Source organism: Crotalus tigris, unplaced genomic scaffold (genome assembly GCF_016545835.1).
Source record: "Crotalus tigris isolate CLP2741 ecotype Arizona unplaced genomic scaffold, ASM1654583v1 scf7180000017576.4783729, whole genome shotgun sequence".
Taxonomy (NCBI): Eukaryota; Metazoa; Chordata; class Lepidosauria; order Squamata; family Viperidae; genus Crotalus; species Crotalus tigris.
In genome coordinates, this window is record NW_024096487.1 from 4,325,359 (window position 1) to 4,344,899 (window position 19,541).

Here is a 19,541-nt window from a genome sequence, read left to right on the forward strand (position 1 = left end):
TTGCGGACCAGGCAATCAGAACCGCTCCAAGAAGGTCAGAGCGAGCCAGAGGTCCACCCAAACACTTACAGGAGTATGTAAGATTCCTGTCAGGAGGTGGGCAGGTTTAAGGGTACTTAGAAATCAGAACATGCTGAAAAGAACAAGTGCTCAATTTATAGAGATGTGAAATAGTAGGTGTTACTGTGTTGTGGATAAAGGATTGACAAGGTATTAGAATTGTAGTATTGTAAAATATTAAGTACTATGTTTTGAAATAAGAGGGGAGAGGTGTTATGTCCTGGGCCTGCTGAATAACTCAGCAGGTGCAGGAAGCTGCAGAGAGGCCTGGGCAGACCACATGGATGCCCGGGACCAGACAGGCTGTCTCCAGCCTATTGCACATGTGTAAGGTGGGAGAAATACATTGCATTGATTGGCTGACACTGTCCCTGCAAAGGGGTATAAAAGGAATCCACGCCATTTTGTTTTCGGTTCTGTTGGAGATTGAATAAAGAGAAGACTGTTGTTACTACTGCCTCATCTCAATGCCTTTTCATCGAGAACAGAACACATAAGTAGCTTTTTTTTAGATTCTGCTGTTTGTTTCTTTCAAGTTCTTCATGGGTCTGAACAAGCATCTCTTTGATCTTTCTTCCTCCTAACACCAAAAGTATCTCCAGATTCACGAGGGCATAATTACAGAAGCTTGCGCTAAAGCAGCGGTTCTCAACCTATGGGTCGTGACCATTTTACAGGGGTCGCCAAACAATGTGATCCGCCATTTTTCCCCTTCAGGGGGTGCCGCCGCTCATGCGCGCTGCGCATGGGGGCGGTGCCACGCATGCGCACCACGCATGGGGTGGCACCACGCATGCGCACTGCGCATGGGTGACCGTGTGACCAGGGGTCGCCGTATAAAAAGGTTGAGAACCACTGTGCTAAAGCATTTGGTTTTTATTTTTCTTTCAAATAACTGACCCCTTAATAATAGATGCCGCAGCCAAATTGGGGTGAAGGTTCCCCAAAATGGACTGAGCAGCAAAATGGAGAGGTTGGACCTCACCACACATGTCCATGTGGGAAAGAGGGCAAGAGATCAAATGTGGATGGTGATATCTACCGAGACATGGTGAATTGTCCTCAGGAAGAAATTTCACAATTTATGCAATGATACCACAGCTTGCATGTCCTTGTATTTACATGATCAGGATGTCCATGCTCCTTATCTGGCATCCATAATCCAGCATGACTTTTTTCTTCTTCTTGCAGGGTGGTGGTGGAGCAGGTGGACTTATGAATATGCTTGGAGTAAGTCAAGACGTATCTAATGCCCCTCATTTGCATTACATTTTCTGTTACTTCTTGTGTACAAAACCACAACCATCCTCTTGAGATTCAACTCTCTCGCCCCCCCCCTCCATCTCCTGAAAATCCTGGATCAATTCTGCTAGGAATTTGGATATTGTAAGGAATGTTGAAGGGATGAATTTGGTGGTGGTGTAGAAAGTCCTTGCTGATGGCTGGTTTCTTATTGCTTATGAAATCCTGTAGCCAACCGAATGCAGCTGCTGTGTTCAGAGAAAAGTAACCCCTGGATGAAAACTGTTGAAGAATAGGACGTTGTGTAAATTTGGTAGGAAGGCTTTTCCTTCACTTGCTTCAATAACTAACATGAACTCATGTTCACCTATGACATGTAATCACATCATGTAACATTCCTGAAAGGGCTTTAACCCCAAGTACAGTCAATTAAAGGTCTTCTATCTCAGCAATCAACTTATGTGTCAATACACACATCCAATATCAGCATAAATTCAATGCCACAGTATATCTCAGTGCATACAGAGAGTTCTCGTTTTGTGACAATACGAGATAGGAAGGTGGTAGTGATCACATGGATGCAGAAATCTGGGGTATTATCAGAGTAAACAGTTACCTTTTGTTTCCCTTTTAGAGCTTTCTTGGTGATGGTGGTGGATTGTTTGTAAGTAGCATTTTTTTAGATTCTGCCTTTTGTTTCTTTCATGTTCTTCCTTGGTCTCAACAAGCACCTCTTTGTCTTTCTTCCTCCTAACACCAAAACTATCTCCAGAGTCACAAGGGCATAATTACAGGACCTGAGATAAAGCATTTGGTTTTTATTTTTCTTTCAAATAAGTGACCCCTTAGTAATAGATGTAGCAGCCGTATTGGAGTGAAGATTCCCCCTGTGGATTGAGCAGCAAAGTTGGGGGGATATTGATATCTACTGAGATATGGTGAATTGTTTCCTCGAGGAAGTAATTTAACAATTTATGCAATGATTCCACAGCCTGCGTGTTCTTGTATTTACATCATCAGGATGTTCCTGATCCTTATCTGGCATCCATAATCCTGCATGACTTGTTTTCTTCTTCTTGCAGAAAAGTGGTGGTGGTGGAGGAGGAGGAGGTGGACTTCTCAGTATGCTTGGAGTAAGTCAACACGCATCTAATGCCTCTCATTTGCATTACATTTTCTTTTACTTCTTGTGTACAAAACCACAGCCATCCTCTTGAGAGTCAACTTTCTCACCCCCGCCTCCCCGCATCTCCTGAAAATCCTGGATCAATTCTACTAGGAATTTGGATATTGTAAGGAATGTTGAAGGGATGAATTCGTAGAGAGCCATGAACTTGACCTTGGAGAAATCAGGCAGAGTAAAGTGGTAGTGATCACATGTTTCTTTCATGTTCTTCCTTAGTCTGAACAAGCACCTCTTTGATCTTTCTTCCTCCTAACACCAAAAGTATCTCCAGAGTCACCAGGGCATAATTACAGGAGCATGCGCTAAAGCATTTGGTTTTTATTTTTCTTTCAAATAAGTGACCCCTTAATAATAGATACCACAGCCAAATTGGGGTGAAGATTTTCCCTGTGGACTGAGCAGGAAAGTGGAGGTGTTGGACCTCACCACATATGTCCATGTGGGGAAGAGGGGAAGAGATCAAATGTGGATGGTGATATCTACCGAGACATGGTGAATTGTCCTCAGGAAGAAATTTCACAATTTATGCAATGATACCACAGCTTGCATGTCCTTGTATTTACATGATCAGGATGTCCATGCTCCTTATCTGGCATCCATAATCCAGCATGACTTTTTTCTTCTTCTTGCAGGGTGGTGGTGGTGGAGCAGGTGGACTTATGAATATGCTTGGAGTAAGTCAACACGTATCTAATGCCTCTGATTTGCATTACATTTTCTGTTACTACTTGTGTACAAAACCACAACCATCCTCTTGAGATTCAACTCTCTGCCCCCCCCCCACATCTCCTGAAAATCTCGGATCAATTCTACTAGGAATTTGGATATTGTAAGGAATGTTGAAGGGATGAATTTGTAGAGAGCCATGAACTTGACCTTGGAGAAATCAGGCAGAGAGGAATTTTTGCAAAAACAGGTTTTAAGACCTGAAAGCAGAAAAAGCATGAGAGAGAAGCTAAGAGGTATTCTTGCCTCACTCAGTAGAGGACCACAGGGAGGGAGGGAGGGAGGGAGGGAGGGAGGAGAAAACCTAGTCAGGTTTTAGAGCTACTTGGTGTACCAAAGCCCTGCACCATATGTTCACTCATCATGCCGTTTGACCTGAATGTACAGTTATCTATGGATCTGCAAACCTATAATGTCTTCCTCATTTCCTACAAGGGGATTCCATTATTGACCTACTATGCAGGTCTATATGAAGATATGCATTAGGGAAATCTAGGTGGTTTTGGTGTTTTTTTTTCTGACCAGTAAAAATCTGACTTTGAGCTAAACATTTATTAGAAATTAAAAGAGGTCATGACATTCTTCTCTGGGATTTCAGAGATTGGGTTTCTTCCTGTAGCTGCCCAGGAAATCACATAAGGGAGATCTCGATGGACAGAGGAATCTGTTTCTGCAACCATAACTACCTTTTAGTTTTCTAAGCCAAAGCTTTTCAATCAGTGGTACAGGTACCACCTGTGGTACATTGGCACCTGGCACATGGTATGCAATCATCCTAGAAAAGTGGTAGCAGGGGAGGGAACCGGTGGCAGCACCGCACAAGCCTGAGCAAGAGATGGCTGGAGCTGCAGGGCTGTCAGGGCTCAGCGGAAGCACCAGGATCTGTGCCAGACTCCAGCTGGAGCTCAGTGCTGATGCTAGCGCCTCTGCTGAGTCCAGAAGAAGCACCCATCAACTGGAATGTTGTAGCATCTCCAGGGTCTTGTGATTTACATTCAGATGCTTGGCAACTGATTCATATTTATGATGGTCACAGTATCCCAGGGTCATGTGAAGTCACCAAAACCTGCTGCAACCACCCAGCAGATGGGGGGGGAATAAAAACCAAACACCCCTCCACCCCATCCCTGCTGCCATTCTCAACAGAAATGCTCACAACAATGAAAACCTCAAACAGAAGGAAGAGCGCCACCAGGTGGGCAGGCAGGGCTATTGCTTGGCTGTGCCTTGGGGGGGCCTTTTTTCAGTGCTATTGTAACTTTGAACATTCACTAAACGAACTGTTGTAAGTCGAGGACTACCTGTACTTTATCACTTTTTTCCTTGTTTTTTTTCTTTTGGTCATCATGTTTTTGACACCTTGCTAGGCAACTGGTGATACTCAGATATTGCCATATCCTAAAAGTGGTACCCCCTTTATGGATTACTGCCTTGTCGTGGCGATTGGGCTTGTGTAACTCAATGAAGCTATAAGCTATGCCGTGCAGGGCCACCCAAGACGGACAGGTTATAGCAGAGAGTTCTGACAAAATGTGATCCACTGGAGAAGGAAATGGCAAACCACTCCAGTATCTTTGCCATGAAAACCCCATGGACAGTACTAAAAGGAAAAAGATATGACGCTGGAAGATGAGCCCCTCAGGTCGGAAGGTGTCCAATATGCTACTGGGGAAGAGCAGAGGGCTAGTACTAGTAGCGCCAGAAAGAATGAAGCGACTGGGCCAAAGCCGAAAGGACGCTCAGCTGTGGATATATCTGGTGGTGAAAGGAAAGTCCGATGCTGTAAAGATTTTTTCTCCATAGGAACCTGGAATGTAAGATCCATGAATCAAGGCAAGCTAGACGTAGTCAAAAAAGAGATGACAAGACTGAACATCGACATCTTAGGAATCAGCGAACTAAAATGGACAGGAATGGGTGAATTTAACTCAGATGACCATCAGGTATACTACTGTGGGCAAGAATCCCTCAGAAGAAATGGAGTAGCCTTCATAGTCACTAAAAGAATAGGAAAAGCAATACTGGGATACAATCCTCAAAATGACAGAATGATCTCAATTCGAGTCCAAGGCAAACCATTCAATATCACAGTAGTCCAAATCTATGCCCCAACCACTGGTGCTGAAGAGGATGAAATTGACCGGTTCTATGAAGCCCTACAGCACCTTATAGAATTAACACCAAAAAATGATGTCCTTATCATCATGGGGGATTGGAATGCTAAGGTAGGAAGCCAAAAGATAACCGGAATAACAGGCAAGTTTGGCCTTGGAGTACAAAATGAAGCAGGGCACAGGCTAATAGAATTTTGTCAAGAGAATACGATGGTCATAACAAACACTCTTTTCCAACAACCCAAGAGACGGCTCTACACATGGACATCACCAGACGGTCAACATAGAAATCAGATTGACTATGTGCTCTGCAGCCAAAGATGGAGAAGCTCTATACAGTCAGTAAAAACAAGACCAGGAGCTGACTGTGGCTCAGATCATGAGCTTCTCGTTGCAAAATTTAGGCTTAAATTGAAAAAAGTAGGGAAAAGCACTAGGCCACTCAGGTATGAACTAAATCATATTCCTAATGAATATACAGTGACAAATAGATTTAAGGAACTGGATCTGATAGACAGAGTGCCTGAAGAACTATGGATGGAAGTTCGCAACATTGTACAAGAGGTAGCAACTAAAACCATCCCAAAGAAAAAGAAATGCAAGAAAGCAAAATGGCTGTCTGAGGAAGCTTTGCAAATAGCTGAGGAAAGAAGGGAAGCGAAAGGCAAAGGAGAAAGAGAAAGATACACCCAATTGAATGCAGAATTCCAGAGAGTAGCTAGAAGAGATAAGAATGCCTTCTTAAATGAACAGTGCAAAGAAATAGAAGAAAACAACAGAATAGGGAGGACCAGAGATCTCTTCAAGAAAATTGGAGATATGAAGGGAACGTTTCATGCAAAGATGGGCATGATAAAGGACCAAAATGGCAGAGACCTAACAGAGGCAGAAGAGATTAAGAAGAGATGGCAAAACTACACAGAAGAACTATACAAGAATGAGCTTAACATCCCAGATAACCACAATGAGATGGTCATTGACCTCGAACCAGACATCCTAGAATGTGAAGTGAAATGGGCCTTAGAAAATCTGAGCAACAACAAAGCTAGTGGAGGTGACAGTATTCCAGCTGAGCTATTCAAAATCTTAAAAGACATGCAGTAAAAGTGCTACACTCAATTTGCCAGCAAATTTGGAAAACTCAACAGTGGCCACAGGATTGGAAAAGGTCAGTTTACATTCCAATTCCAAAGAAAGGCAATGCCAAAGAATGTTCAAACTATCACACCATTGCACTCATTTCACATGCTAGTAAAGTTATGCTTAAAATCCTACAAGCTAGACTCCAGCAGTATGTGGATCGAGAACTTCCAGAAGTACAGGCAGGATTTCGAAGAGGCAGAGGAACTAGAGATCAAATTGCCAACATACGCTGGATCATGGAGAAAGCTAGGGAGTTCCAGAAAAACATCTACTTCTGCTTCATTGACTATGCAAAAACCTTTGATTGTGTGGATCACAACAAATTGTGGCAAGTTCTTAAAGAGATGGGAGTACCAGACCATCTCATTTGTCTCTTGAGAAACCTATATGCGGGTCAAGAAGCAACAGTGAGAACTGGACACGGAACCACTGATTGGTTCAAAATTGGAAAAGGAGTCCGGCAAGGCTGTATACTGTCGCCCTGCCTATTTAACTTATATGCAGAGCACATCATGAGAAAGGCAGGGCTAGATGAATCAAAAGTTGGAATTAAGATTGCCGGGAGAAATATCAACAACCTAAGATATGCAGATGATACCACTCTAATGGCAGAAAGTGAAGAGGAACTAAAGAGCCTCTTGATGCGGGTGAAGAAGGAGAGTGCAAAAGTTGGCTTGAAACTCAACATTAAGAAAACCAAAATCATGGCATCCGGCCCTCTCAATTCCTGGCAAATAGATGGGGAAGAAATGGAGGTAGTGACAGATTTTATTTTTCTGGGCTCCAAGATCACCTCAGATGGGGACTGCAGCCAAGAAATTAAAAGACGCTTGCTCCTGGGGAGGAAAGCTATGGCAAATCTAGACAGCATTCTAAAAAGCAGGACATCACCCTGCCAACAAAAGTGCGCATAGTCCAGGCCATGGTTTTCCCAGTTGCAATGTATGGCTGTGAAAGTTGGACCATAAGAAAGGCTGAGCGCAAAAGAATTGAGGCCTTTGAACTATGGTGCTGGAGAAGACTCCTGCGAGTCCCTTGGACTGCAAGGCGTTCAAACCGGTCAGTCCTAGAAGAGATCAACCCCGACTGCTCTTTAGAAGGCCAGATCCTGAAGTTGAAACTCAAGTACTTTGGCCACCTAATGAGAAGGAAGGATTCACTGGAGAAGAGCCTAATGCTGGGAAAGATTGAGGGCAATAGAAGAAGGGGATGACAGAGAATGAGATGGCTGGATGGAGTCACTGAGGCAGTAGGTGTGAATTTAAATGGACTCCAGAAGATGGTAGAGGACAGGAAGACCTGGAGGAACGTTGTCCATGGGGTCGTGATGGGTCGGACACGATTTCGCAATTAACAACAACAACAAAAGTGGTACAATGGGCGAAAAGGTTGAAAAGCCCTAGTGTAGCCAACCGAATGCAGCTGCTGTGTTCAGAGAAATGTAACCCCTGGATGAAAATTGTTGAAGAATAGGATGTTGTGTAAATTTGGTAGGAAGGTTTTCCTTTCACTTGCTTCAAAAACTAACATGAACTCATGTTCGCCTATAACATGTGATCACATCATGTAACATTTCTGAAAGGGCTTTAACTCCAGGTACAGTCAATTGAAGGTCCTCCATCTCATCAATAAACTTATGTGTCAATACACTCATCCAATATCAGCATAAAATCAATGCCACAGTATATCTCAGTGCATACAGGGAGTTCTCATTTTGTGACGATACGAGATAGGAAGGTGGTAGTGATCACATGGATGCTGAAATCTGGGGTATTATCAGAGTAGAACAGTTACCTTTTGTTTCCCTTTTAGAGCTTTCTTTGTGGTGCTGGTGGATTGTTCATAAGTAGCTTTTTTTAGATTCTGCAGGTTGTTTCTTTCAAGTTCTTCCTTGGTCTGAACAAGCACCTCTTTGATCTTTCTTCCTCCTAACACCAAAAGTATCTCCAGAGTCACAAGGGCATAATTACAAGAGCCTGCGCTAAAGCATTTGGTTTTTATTTTTCTTTCAAATAAGTGACCCCTTAATAATAGATGCCGCATCCAAATTGGGGTGAAGATTCCCCCTATGGACTGAGCAGGAAAGTGGAGGTGTTGGACCTCACCACATATGTCCATGTGGGGAAGAGGGGAAGAGATCAAATGTGGATGGTGATATCTACCGAGACATGGTGAATTGTCCTCAGGAAGTAATTTCACAATTTATGCAATGATACCACTGCTTGCATGTCCTTGTCTTTACATGATCATTCTCCTTATCTGGCATCCATAATCCAGCATGACTTTTTTCTTCTTCTTGCAGGGTGGTGGTGGTGGAGCAGGTGGACTTATGAATATGCTTGGAGTAAGTCAACATGTATCTAATACCTCTCATTTGCATTACATTTTCTGTTACTTCTTGTGTACAAAACCACAACCATCCTCTTGAGATTCAACTCTCTGCCCCCCCCCCACATCTCCTGAAATCCCGGATCAATTCTACTAGGAATTTGGATATTGTAAGGAATGTTGAAGGGTTGAATTTATAGAGAGCCATGAACCTGACCTTGGAGAAATCAGGCAGAGAGGAATTTTTGCAGAAACAGGTTTTAAGACCTGAAAGCAGAAAAAGCATGAGAGAGAAGCTAAGAGGTATTCTTGCCTCACTCAGTAGAGGACCACAGGGATGGAGGGAGGGAGGGAGGAGAAAACCTAGTCAGGTTTTCTAGCTACTTGGTGTACCAAAGCCCTGCACTATATTTTCACCCATCATGCCGTTTGACCGGTGAATGTACAGTTATCTATGGATCTGCAAACTTAAAATGTCTTCCTCATTTCCCACAAGGGGATTCCATTATTGCCTTACTATGCAGGTCTATATGAAGATATGCATTAGGGAAGCCTAGGTGGTTTTGGTGTTTTTTTTTCTGACCAGTAAAAATCTGACTTTGAGCTAAACATTTATTTGAAATTAAAAGAGGTCATGCCATTCTTCTCTGAGATTTCAGAGATTGGGTTTCTTCCTGTAGCTGCCCAGGAAATCATATAAGGGAGATCTCAATGGACAGAGGCATCTGTTTCTGCAACCATAACTACCTTTTAGTTTTCTAAGCCAAAGCTTTTCAACGAGTGGTACAGGTACCACCTGTGGTACATTGGCACCTGGCAGGTGGTATGCAATCATCCTAGAAAAGTGGTAGCAGCGGAGGGAACCGGTGGCAGCACCGCACAAGCTTGAGCAAGAGATGGCTGGAGCTGCAGGGCTGTCAGGGCTCAGTGGAAACACCAGGATCTGTGCCAGGCTCCAGCTGGAGCTCAGTGCTGATGCTAGCGCCTCTGCTGAGTCCAGAAGAAGCACCCATCAACTGGAATGTTGTAGCATCTCCAGGGTCTTGTGATTTACATTCAGATGCTTGGCAACTGATTCATATTTATGATGGTCACAGTATCCCAGGGTCATGTGAAGTCACCAAAACCTGCTGCAACCACCCAGCAGATGGGGGGGGGAATAAAAACCAAACACCCCTCCACCCCATCCCTGCTACCATTCTCAACAGAAATGCTCACAACAATGAAAACCTCAAACAGGAGGAAGAGCGCCACCAGGTGGGTAGGCAGGTGTCTTGCTTGGCTGTACCTTGGGGGGCCCTTTTTTCAGTGCTATTGTAACTTTGAACATTCACTAAGCGAACTGTTGTAAGTCGAGGACTACCTGTACTTTATCACTTTTTTCCTTGTTTTTTTTCTTTTGGTCATCATGTTTTTGACACCTTGCTAGGCAACTGGTGATACTCAGATATTGCCATATCCTAAAAGTGGTACAATGGGTGAAAAGGTTGAAAAGCCCTAGTGTAGCCAACCGAATGCAGCTGCTGTGTTCAGAGAAATGTAACCCCTGGATGAAAATTGTTGAAGAATAGGATGTTGTATAAATTTGGTAGGAAGGCTTTTCCTTCACTTGCTTCAAAAACTAACATGAACTCATATTCGCCTATAACATGTGATCACATCATGTAACATTTCTGAAAGGGCTTTAACTCCAGGTACAGTCAATTGAAGGTCCTCCATCTCATCAATAAACTTATGTGTCAATACACTCATCCAATATCAGCATAAATTCAATGCCACAGTATATCTCAGTGCATACAGGGAGTTTTCATTTTGTGACGATACGAGATAGGAAGGTGGTAGTGATCACATGGATGCTGAAATCTGGGGTATTATCAGAGTAGAACAGTTACCTTTTGTTTCCCTGTTAGAGCTTTCTTGGTGGTGCTGGTGGATTGTTCATAAGTAGATTTTTTTTAGATTCTGCAGGTTGTTTCTTTCAAGTTCTTCCTTGGTCTGAACAAGCACCTCTTTGATCTTTCTTCCTCCTAACACCAAAAGTATCTCCAGAGTCACAAGGGCATAATTACAAGAGCCTGCGCTAAATCATTTGGTTTTTATTTTTCTTTCAAATAAGTGGCCCCTTAATAATAGATGCCGCATCCAAATTGGGGTGAAGATTCCCCCTGTGGACTGAGCAGGAAAGTGGAGGTGTTGGACCTCACCACATATGTCCATGTGGGGAAGAGGGGAAGAGATCAAATGTGGATGGTGATATCTACCGAGACATGGTGAATTGTCCTCAGGAAGTAATTTCACAATTTATGCAATGATACCACAGCTTGCATGTCCTTGTCTTTACATGATCATTCTCCTTATCTGGCATCCATAATCCAGCATGACTTTTTTCTTCTTCTTGCAGGGTGGTGGTGGTGGAGCAGGTGGACTTATGAATATGCTTGGAGTAAGTCAACACGTATCTAATACCTCTCATTTGCATTACATTTTCTGTTATTTCTTGTGTACAAAACCACAACCATCCTCTTGAGATTCAACTCTCTGTCCCCCCCCCCACATCTCCTGAAATCCCGGATCAATTCTACTAGGAATTTGGATATTGTAAGGAATGTTGAAGGGATGAATTTGTAGAGAGCCATGAACTTGACCTTGGAGAAATCAGGCAGAGAGGAATTTTTGCAAAAACAGGTTTTAAGACCTGAAAGCAGAAAAAGTATGAGAGAGAAGCTAAGAGGTATTCTTGCCTCACTCAGTAGAGGACCACAGGGATGGAGGGAGGGAGGGAGGAGAAAACCTAGTCAGGTTTTCTAGATACTTGGTGTACCAAAGCCCTGCACTATATTTTTACCCATCATGCCATTTGACCGGTGAATGTACAGTTATCTATGAATCTGCAAACTTAAAATGTCTTCCTCATTTCCCACAAGGGGATTCCATTATTGCCCTACTATGCAGGTCTATATGAAGATATGCACTGGTGAAGCCTAGGTGGTTTTGGTGTTTTTTTTTTCTGACCAGTAAAAATCTGACTTTGAGCTAAACATTTATTAGAAATTAAAAGAGGTCATGCCATTCTTCTCTGGGATTTCAGAGATTGGGTTTCTTCCTGTAGCTGCCCAGGAAATCATATAAGGGAGATCTCAATGGACAGAGGAATCTGTTTCTGCAACCATAACTACCTTTTAGTTTTCTAAGCCAAAGCTTTTCAATATGGAGATATGGTGAATTGTCCTCAGGAAGTAATTTCACAATTTATGCAATGATTCCACAGCTTGCATGTCCTTGTATTTACATGATCAGGATGTCCATGCTCCTTATCTGGCATCCATAATCCAGCATGACTTTTTTCTTCTTCTTGCAGAGTGGTGGTGGTGGTGGTGGAGCAGGTGGACTTATGAATATGCTTGGAGTAAGTCAACATGTATCTAATGCCCCTCATTTGCATTATATTTTCTGTTACGTCTTGTGTACAAAATCACAACCATCCTCTTGAGATTAAACTCTCTGCCCCCCCCCCACATCTCCTGAAAATCCCAGATCAATTCTACTAGGAATTTGAATATTTAAGGAATGTTGAAGGGATGAATTTGTAGAGAGCCATGAACCTGACCTGTGAGAAATCAGGCAGAGTGGAATTTTTGCAAAAACAGGTTTTAAGACCTGAAAGCAGAAAAAGTATGAGAGAGAAGCTAAGAGGTATTCTTGCCTCACTCAGTAGAGGACCACAGGGAGGGAGGGAGGGAGGGAGGAGAAAACCTAGTCAGGTTTTAGAGCTACTTGGCGTACCAAAGCCCTGAACCATATTTCACTCAACATGCCGTTTGACCGGTGAATGTACAGTTATCTATGGATCTGCAAACTTATAATGTCTTCCTCATTTCCCACAAGGGGATTCCATTATTGCCCTACTATGCAGGTCTCTATGAAGATATGCATTAGGGAAGCCTAGGTGGTTTTGGTGGGTTTTTTTTTCTGACCAGTAAAAATCTGACTTTGAGCTAAACATTTATTAGAAATTAAAAGAGGTCATGATATTCTTCTCTGGGATTTCAGAGATTGGGTTTCTTCCTGTAGCTGCACAAGAAATCATGTAAGAGAGATCTCGATGGACAGAGGAATCTGTTTCTGCAACCATAACTACCTTTCAATTTTCTAAGCTACCTGAAGCTGGAGGAGACATAGGAGGGAGGGACTATGTGAAAATGGATTAGAAAGCAGCTCTCTGTTATCAGGATGTCCCAGGAATAATGTGTGTAGAAAGTCCTTGCCGATGGCTGGTTTCTTATTGCCTGTCAAATCCTGTAGCCAACCAAATGCAGCTGCTGTGTTCAGAGAAATGTAACCCCTGGATGAAAACTGTTGAAGAATAGGACGTTGTGTAAATTTGGTAGGAAGGTTTTTCCTTCACTTGCTTCAATAACTATCATGAACTCATGTTCACCTATGATATGTGATCACATCATGTAACATCCCTGAAAGGGCTTTAACCCCAGGTACAGTCAATTGGAGGTCCTCCATCTCAGCAACCCACTTATGTGTCAATACATTCATCCAATATCAGAATAAATTCAATGCCACAGTATATCTCAGAGCATACAGGGAGTTCTCGTTTTGTGATGATACGAGATATGGAGGTGGTAGTGATCACATGGATGCTGAGATCTGGGGCATTATCAGAGTAGAACAGTTACCTTTTGTTTCCCTTTTTAGAGCTTCATTGGTGCCCATAGATTGTCCATAAGTAGCTTTTTTTTTAGATTCTGCCCTTCCTTTCTTTCAAGTTCTTTGTTGGTCTGAAGAAGCACCTCTTTGATCCTTCTTCCTCCTAACACCAAAAGTATCTCCAGAGTCACAAGGGCATAATTACAGGAGCCTGCGCTAAAACATTTCGTTTTTATTTTTCTTTCAAATAAGTGACCCCTTAATAATAGGTGCCGCAGCCAAATTGGGGTGAAGATTCCCCCTGTGGACTGAGCAGCAAAGTGGAGTTGTTGAACCTCACCACACATGTCCATTTGGGGAAGAGGGCAAGAGATCAAATATGGATGGTGATATCTACTGACATATGGTGAATTGTGTCCTTGAGGAAGTAATTTCACAATTTATGCAATGATACCACAGGTTGCATGCCCTTGCATTTACATGATCAGGATGTTCATGCTCCTTATCTGGCATCCATAATCCAGCATGACTTATTTTTTTCTTCTTGCAGGGTGGTGGTGGTGGAGGAAGAGGTGGACTTATGAATAGGCTTGGAGTAAGTCAACACACATCTAATGCCTCTCATTTGCATTACATTTTCTGTTATTTCTTGTGTACAAAACCACAGCCATCCTCTTGAGAGTCACGTCTCTCACACACACACCCCGCATCTCTTGAAAATCCTGGACCAATTCTACTAGGAATTTGGATATTGTAAGGAATGTTGAAGGGTTGAATTTATAGAGAGCCATGAACCTGACCTTGGAGAAATCAGGCAGAGAGGAATTTTTGCAGAAACAGGTTTTAAGACCTGAAAGCAGAAAAAGCATGAGAGAGAAGCTAAGAGGTATTCTTGCCTCACTCAGTAGAGGACCACAGGGAGGGAGGGAGGGAGGAGAAAACCTAGTCAGGTTTTAGAGCTACTTGGTGTACCAAAGTCCTGCACCATATTTCACTCATCATGCCGTTTGACCGGTGATTTTACAGTTATCTATGGATCTGCAAACCTATAATGTCTTCCTCATTTCCCACAAGGAGATTCCATTATTGCCCTACTATGCAGGTCTATATGAAGATATGCATTGGTGAAGCCTAGGTGGTTTGGGTGTTTTTTTTTTCTGACCAGTAAAAATCTGACTTTGAGCTAAACATTTATTCGAAATTAAAAGATGTCATGACATTCTTCTCTGGGATTTCAGAGATTGGGTTTCTTCCTGTAGCTGCCCAGGAAATCATATAAGGGAGATCTCAATGGACAGAGGCATCTGTTTCTGCAACCATAACTACCTTTTAATTTTCTAAGCCAGGGCTTTTCAACCACTGGTATTGGTACCACCTGTTGTACATTGGCACCTGGCAGGTGGTATGCAACCATCCTAGAAAACTGGTAGTAGGGGAGTGGAATGAGCTGAACCAGTGGCAGCACTGCAAAAGCCTGAGCGAGAGATGGCTGGAACTGCACGGCTGTCAGGGCTCAGTGGAAGTGCCAGGATCAGTGCCAGGCTCCAGCTGGAGTTCAGCACTGATCCTAGCGCCTCTGCTGAGGCCAGGAGAAGCACCCATCAACTGGAATGTTGTAGCCTCTCCAGGGTCTTGTGATTTACATTCAGATGCTTGGCAACTGATTCATATTTATGAAGGTCACAGTGTCCCAGGGTCATGTGAAGTAATAATAATAGTAGTAAAGTTGGAAGGGACCTTGGAGGTCATCTAGTCCAACCCCCTGCTCAGGCAGGAAACCCTGCACCATTTTGGACAAATGGCTGTCCAGTCTCTTCTTAAAAACTTCCAGTGTTGGAGCGTTTACTGCTTCTGAAGGCAGGTTGTTCCACTGAGAACAATTAAATTAAGTGACCAAAATCTGCTGCAACCACCCAGCAGATGGGGGGGAATAAAAACCAAACACCCCTCCACCCCACCCCTGCTGCCATTCTCAACAGAAATGCTCACAACAATGAAAACCTCAGACAGGAGGAAGAGGGCCACCAGGTGGACAGGCAGGTGTCTTGCTTGGCTGTACCTTGGGGGGCCCTTTTTTCAGTGCTATTGTAACTTTGAACAGTCACTAAGCGAACTGTTGTATGTCGAGGACTACTTGTAGTTTATCAGTTTTTCCCTGTTTTTTTTTTGGGTCATCATGTTTTTGACACCTTGCTAGGCAACTGGTGATACTCAGATATTGCCCTATCCTAAAAGTGGTACAATGGGTGAAAAGGTTGAAAAGCCCTAGTGTAGCCAACCGAATGCAGCTGCTGTGTTCAGAGAAATGTAACCCCTGGATGAAAATTGTTGAAGAATAGGACGTTGTGTAAATTTGGTAGGAAGGCTTTTCCTTCACTTGCTTCAAATTGGGGTGAAGATTCCCCCTGTGGACTGAGCAGCAAAAAGGGGGGGGGGTTGGACCTCACCACAGATATCCATATGGGGAAGAGGGCAAGAGATCAAATGTGGATGGTGATATCTACTGAGATATGGTGAATTGTGCCATCAAGGATATAATTTCACAATTTGTGCAATAATACCACAGCCTGCATGTCCTTTTATTTACATGATCAGGATGTTTGTGGTCCTTATCTGGCATCCATAATCCAGCATGACTTATTTTCTTCTTCTTGCAGCGTGCTGGTGGTGGAGGAGGAGGTGCTGGACTTCTGAGTATGCTTGGAGTAAGTCAATACGCATCTAACAAAATACACACTATCTAACAAAATGAAATTCAATGGTGAAAAAAGTAAGGTTCTACATTTAGGCAAGAAAAATGAAATGCACAGTTATAGTATAGGGGGTACCTTGCTCAATAGTAGTAACTGTGAGAGGGATCTCGGAATCCTAGTAGACAATCACCTAAATAGGAGCCAGCCGTGTGCTGCAGCTGCCAAAAAAGCCAACAAAGTGCTAGGTTGCATTAACAGAGGGATAGAATCAAGATCACGTGATGTATTACTACCACTCTACAATGCCTTGGTAAGGCCACACTTGGAATACTGCATCCAGCTTTTGTCACCACAATGTAAAAAAGATGTTGAGACTCTAAAAAGAGTACAGAGAAGAGCAACAAAGATGATTAGGGGACAGGAGGCTAAAACATATAAGGAAAAGTTGCTGGAACTGGGTATGTCTAGTTTAAGGAAGAGAAGGACTAGGGGGGACATGATAGCAGTGTTCCAATATCTCAGGGGCTACCCAAAAGAAGAGGGAGCCAAGCTATTCTCCAAAACACCTGAAGGCAGGACAAGAAGCAATGGATGGAAACTAACCAAAGATAGAAGCAACCTAGAACTAAGGAGAAACTTCCTGATAGTTAGAACAATTAACCAGTGGAACAACCTGCCTCCAGAAGCGGTGAATGCTCCAATACTGGAAGTTTTTAAGAAGAGTCTGGACAGCCATTTGTCTGAAATGGTATAGGGTTTCCTGCCTGAGCAGGGGGCTGGACTAGATGACCTCCAAGATCCTTTCCAACTTTATCATTATTATTATTATGGATCATCGCACAGTCAGCCAGATGGATTTGGCATTTTGTCTACCTATCAAGTCTTTACCCAGGACCTGGGATAGGCAGATGTGGATATTTGATGGTATTACAGATATCGTTGCAGGGTGGAAGGAGTTCCTAGTAAGGCCGCCTTTTGCAATTGACTAGCTGTTATTTGTTGCTTTATTATTTCCAGTGCTTCCTTGATCTTCCTTGTTTCTAAGTTGTATTTCCTGATTAGGTATTCTTTGGTCTTCTTGTTCTTCAGCTTCTTTTCTTTCATCTGTTCTAGCTTGCTTACATGTGATCTTAACTTGCTGATCTTATTTTCTAGTCTAACCTTCCATTTTTCTGGTGCACTGTTTGTTTGTTTTTCTTCTTTGTTGATTTTGCATCCCAGGTATTCTGTTATAACTGCATTATTATTATGGATCATCGCACATTCAGCCAGATGTTCAGACTGGATTTGGCATTTTGTCTACCTATCGAGTCCTTACCCAGGACCTGGGATAGGCAGATGTGGATATTTGATGGTATTACAGATATCGTTGCAGGATGGAAGCAGTTCCTAATAAGGCCGCCTTTTGCAATTGACTAGCTGTTATTTGTTGCTTTATTATTTCCAGTGCTTCCTTGTTCTTCCTTGATCTTCCTATCTCAGCAATCAATTTATGTGTCAATACATTCATCCAATATCAGCATAAATTCAATGTCACAGTATATCTCAGTGCATATAGGGAGTTCTCATTTTGTGATGATACGAGATAGGACGGTGGTAGTGATCACATGGATGCTGAAATCTGGGGTATTATCAGAGTAGAACAGTTACCTTTTGTTTCCCTTTTAGAGCTTTCTTGGTGGTGCTGGTGGATTGTTCATAAGTAGCTTTTTTTTTAGATTCTGCCGTTTGTTTCTTTCAAGTTCTTCCTTGGTCTGAACAAGCACCTCTTTGATCCTTCTTCCTCCTAACACCAAAAGTATCTCCAGAGTCAGGAGGGCATAATTACAGGAGCATAAGCTAAAGTTTTTGGTTTTTATTTTTCTTTCAAATTGACCCCTTAACAATAGATGCCACAGCCTAATTGGGGTGAAGATTCCCTCTGTAGACTGAGCAGCAAAGTGGAGGTGTTGGACCTCACCACATATGTCCATGTGGGGAAGAGGGGAAGAGATCAAATGTGGATGGTGATATCTACTGAGATATGGTGAATTGTCCTCAGGAAGTAATTTCACAATTTATGCAATGATACCACAGCTTGCATGTCCTTGAATTTACATGATCAGGATGTCCATGCTCCTTATCTGGCATCCATAATCCAGCATGACTTATTTTTTTCTTCTTGCAGGGTAGTGGTGGTGGTGGAGGAGGTGGACTTATGAATATGCTTGGAGTAAGTCAACACACATCTAATGCCTCTCATTTGCATTACATTTTCTGTTACTTCTGTACAAAACCACAGCCATCCTCTTGAGAGTCAACTCTCTCATCCCCCCCCCCCCGTGCATCTCTTGAAAATCCTGGATTAATTCTACTAGGAATTTGGATATTGTAAGGAATGTTGAAGGGATGAATTTGTAGAGAGCCATGAACCTCACCTTGGAGAAATCAGGCAGAGAGGAATTTTTGCAGAAACAAGTTTTAAGACCTGAAAGCAGAAAAAGCATGAGAGAGAAGCTAAGAGGTATTCTTGCCTCACTCAGTAGAGGACCACAGGGAGGGAGGAAGGGAGGGAGGGAGGGAGGAGAAAACCTAGTCAGGTTTTCTAGCTACTTGGTGTACCAAAGCCCTGCACCATATTTCACTCATCATGCCATTTGACCGGTGAATGTACAGTTATCTATGGATCTGCAAACTTATAATGTCTTCCTCATTTCCCACAAGGGGATTCCATTATTGCCCTACTATGCAGGTCTCTATGAAGATATGCATTAGGGAAGCCTAGGTGGTTTTGGTGGGTTTTTTTTTCTGACCAGTAAAAATCTGACTTTGAGCTAAACATTTATTAGAAATTAAAAGAGGTCATGATATTCTTCTCTGGAATTTCAGAGATTGGGTTTCTTCCTGTAGCTGCACAAGAAATCATGTAAGAGAGATCTCGATGGACAGAGGAATCTGTTTCTGCAACCATAACTACCTTTCAATTTTCTAAGCTACCTGAAGCTGGAGGAGACATAGGAGGGAGGGACTATGTGAAAATGGATTAGAAAGCAGCTCTCCGTTATCAGGATGTCCCAGGAATAATGTGTGTAGAAAGTCCTTGCCGATGGCTGGTTTCTTATTGCCTGTCAAATCCTGTAGCTAAACAAATGCAGCTGCTGTGTTCAGAGAAAAGTAACCCCTGGATGAAAACTGTTGAAGAATAGGACGTTGTGCAAATTTGGTAGGAAGGCTTTTCCTTCACTTGCTTCAATAATTATCATGAACTCATGTTCACCTATGACATGTGATCACATCATATAACATTCCTGAAAGGGCTTTAATCCCAGGTACAGTCAATTGAAGGTCCTCCATCTCAGCAACAAACTTATATGTCAATACATTCATCCAATATCAGCATGAATTCAATGC

The 19,541-nt window shown here is 42.8% G+C and overlaps 2 protein-coding genes across 16 annotated transcripts in view; both read left to right on the forward strand.

The window, feature by feature from the left end:
* LOC120315366 (signal recognition particle 54 kDa protein-like) overlaps positions 1-10,829 on the forward strand; it is a 41,022-nt gene extending 30,193 nt beyond the window's left edge. For 2 of the 5 annotated variants that reach the window (XM_039359609.1, XM_039359601.1), the window contains 5 exons: positions 1,252-1,290; positions 1,937-1,966; positions 2,385-2,435; positions 3,121-3,162; positions 8,774-8,914. In XM_039359609.1, coding sequence (XP_039215543.1) covers positions 1,252-1,290; positions 1,937-1,966; positions 2,385-2,435; positions 3,121-3,162; positions 8,774-8,899 — 288 coding nt within the window. In that variant the 3' untranslated portion in view covers positions 8,900-8,914. Of the gene's footprint in view, positions 1-1,251; positions 1,291-1,936; positions 1,967-2,322; positions 2,436-3,120; positions 3,163-8,773; positions 8,915-10,709 lie in introns of those variants that run through there. The other 3 variants (XM_039359637.1, XM_039359617.1, XM_039359626.1) reach the window with 3 other exon arrangements.
* Positions 10,830-10,914: 85 nt separating this feature from the next.
* LOC120315523 (acanthoscurrin-2-like) overlaps positions 10,915-19,541 on the forward strand; it is a 30,196-nt gene continuing 21,569 nt past the window's right edge. For 3 of the 11 annotated variants that reach the window (XM_039360002.1, XM_039360036.1, XM_039360054.1), the window contains exons 1-5: positions 11,162-11,242; positions 12,158-12,205; positions 14,009-14,053; positions 16,116-16,163; positions 18,319-18,363. In XM_039360002.1, the coding sequence (XP_039215936.1) occupies positions 11,177-11,242; positions 12,158-12,205; positions 14,009-14,053; positions 16,116-16,163; positions 18,319-18,363 (252 nt within the window). In that variant the 5' untranslated portion in view covers positions 11,162-11,176. Of the gene's footprint in view, positions 11,243-12,157; positions 12,206-14,008; positions 14,054-16,115; positions 16,164-18,318; positions 18,364-19,541 lie in introns of all 11 variants that reach the window. The other 8 variants (XM_039360063.1, XM_039360084.1, XM_039360093.1 and 5 more) reach the window with 7 other exon arrangements.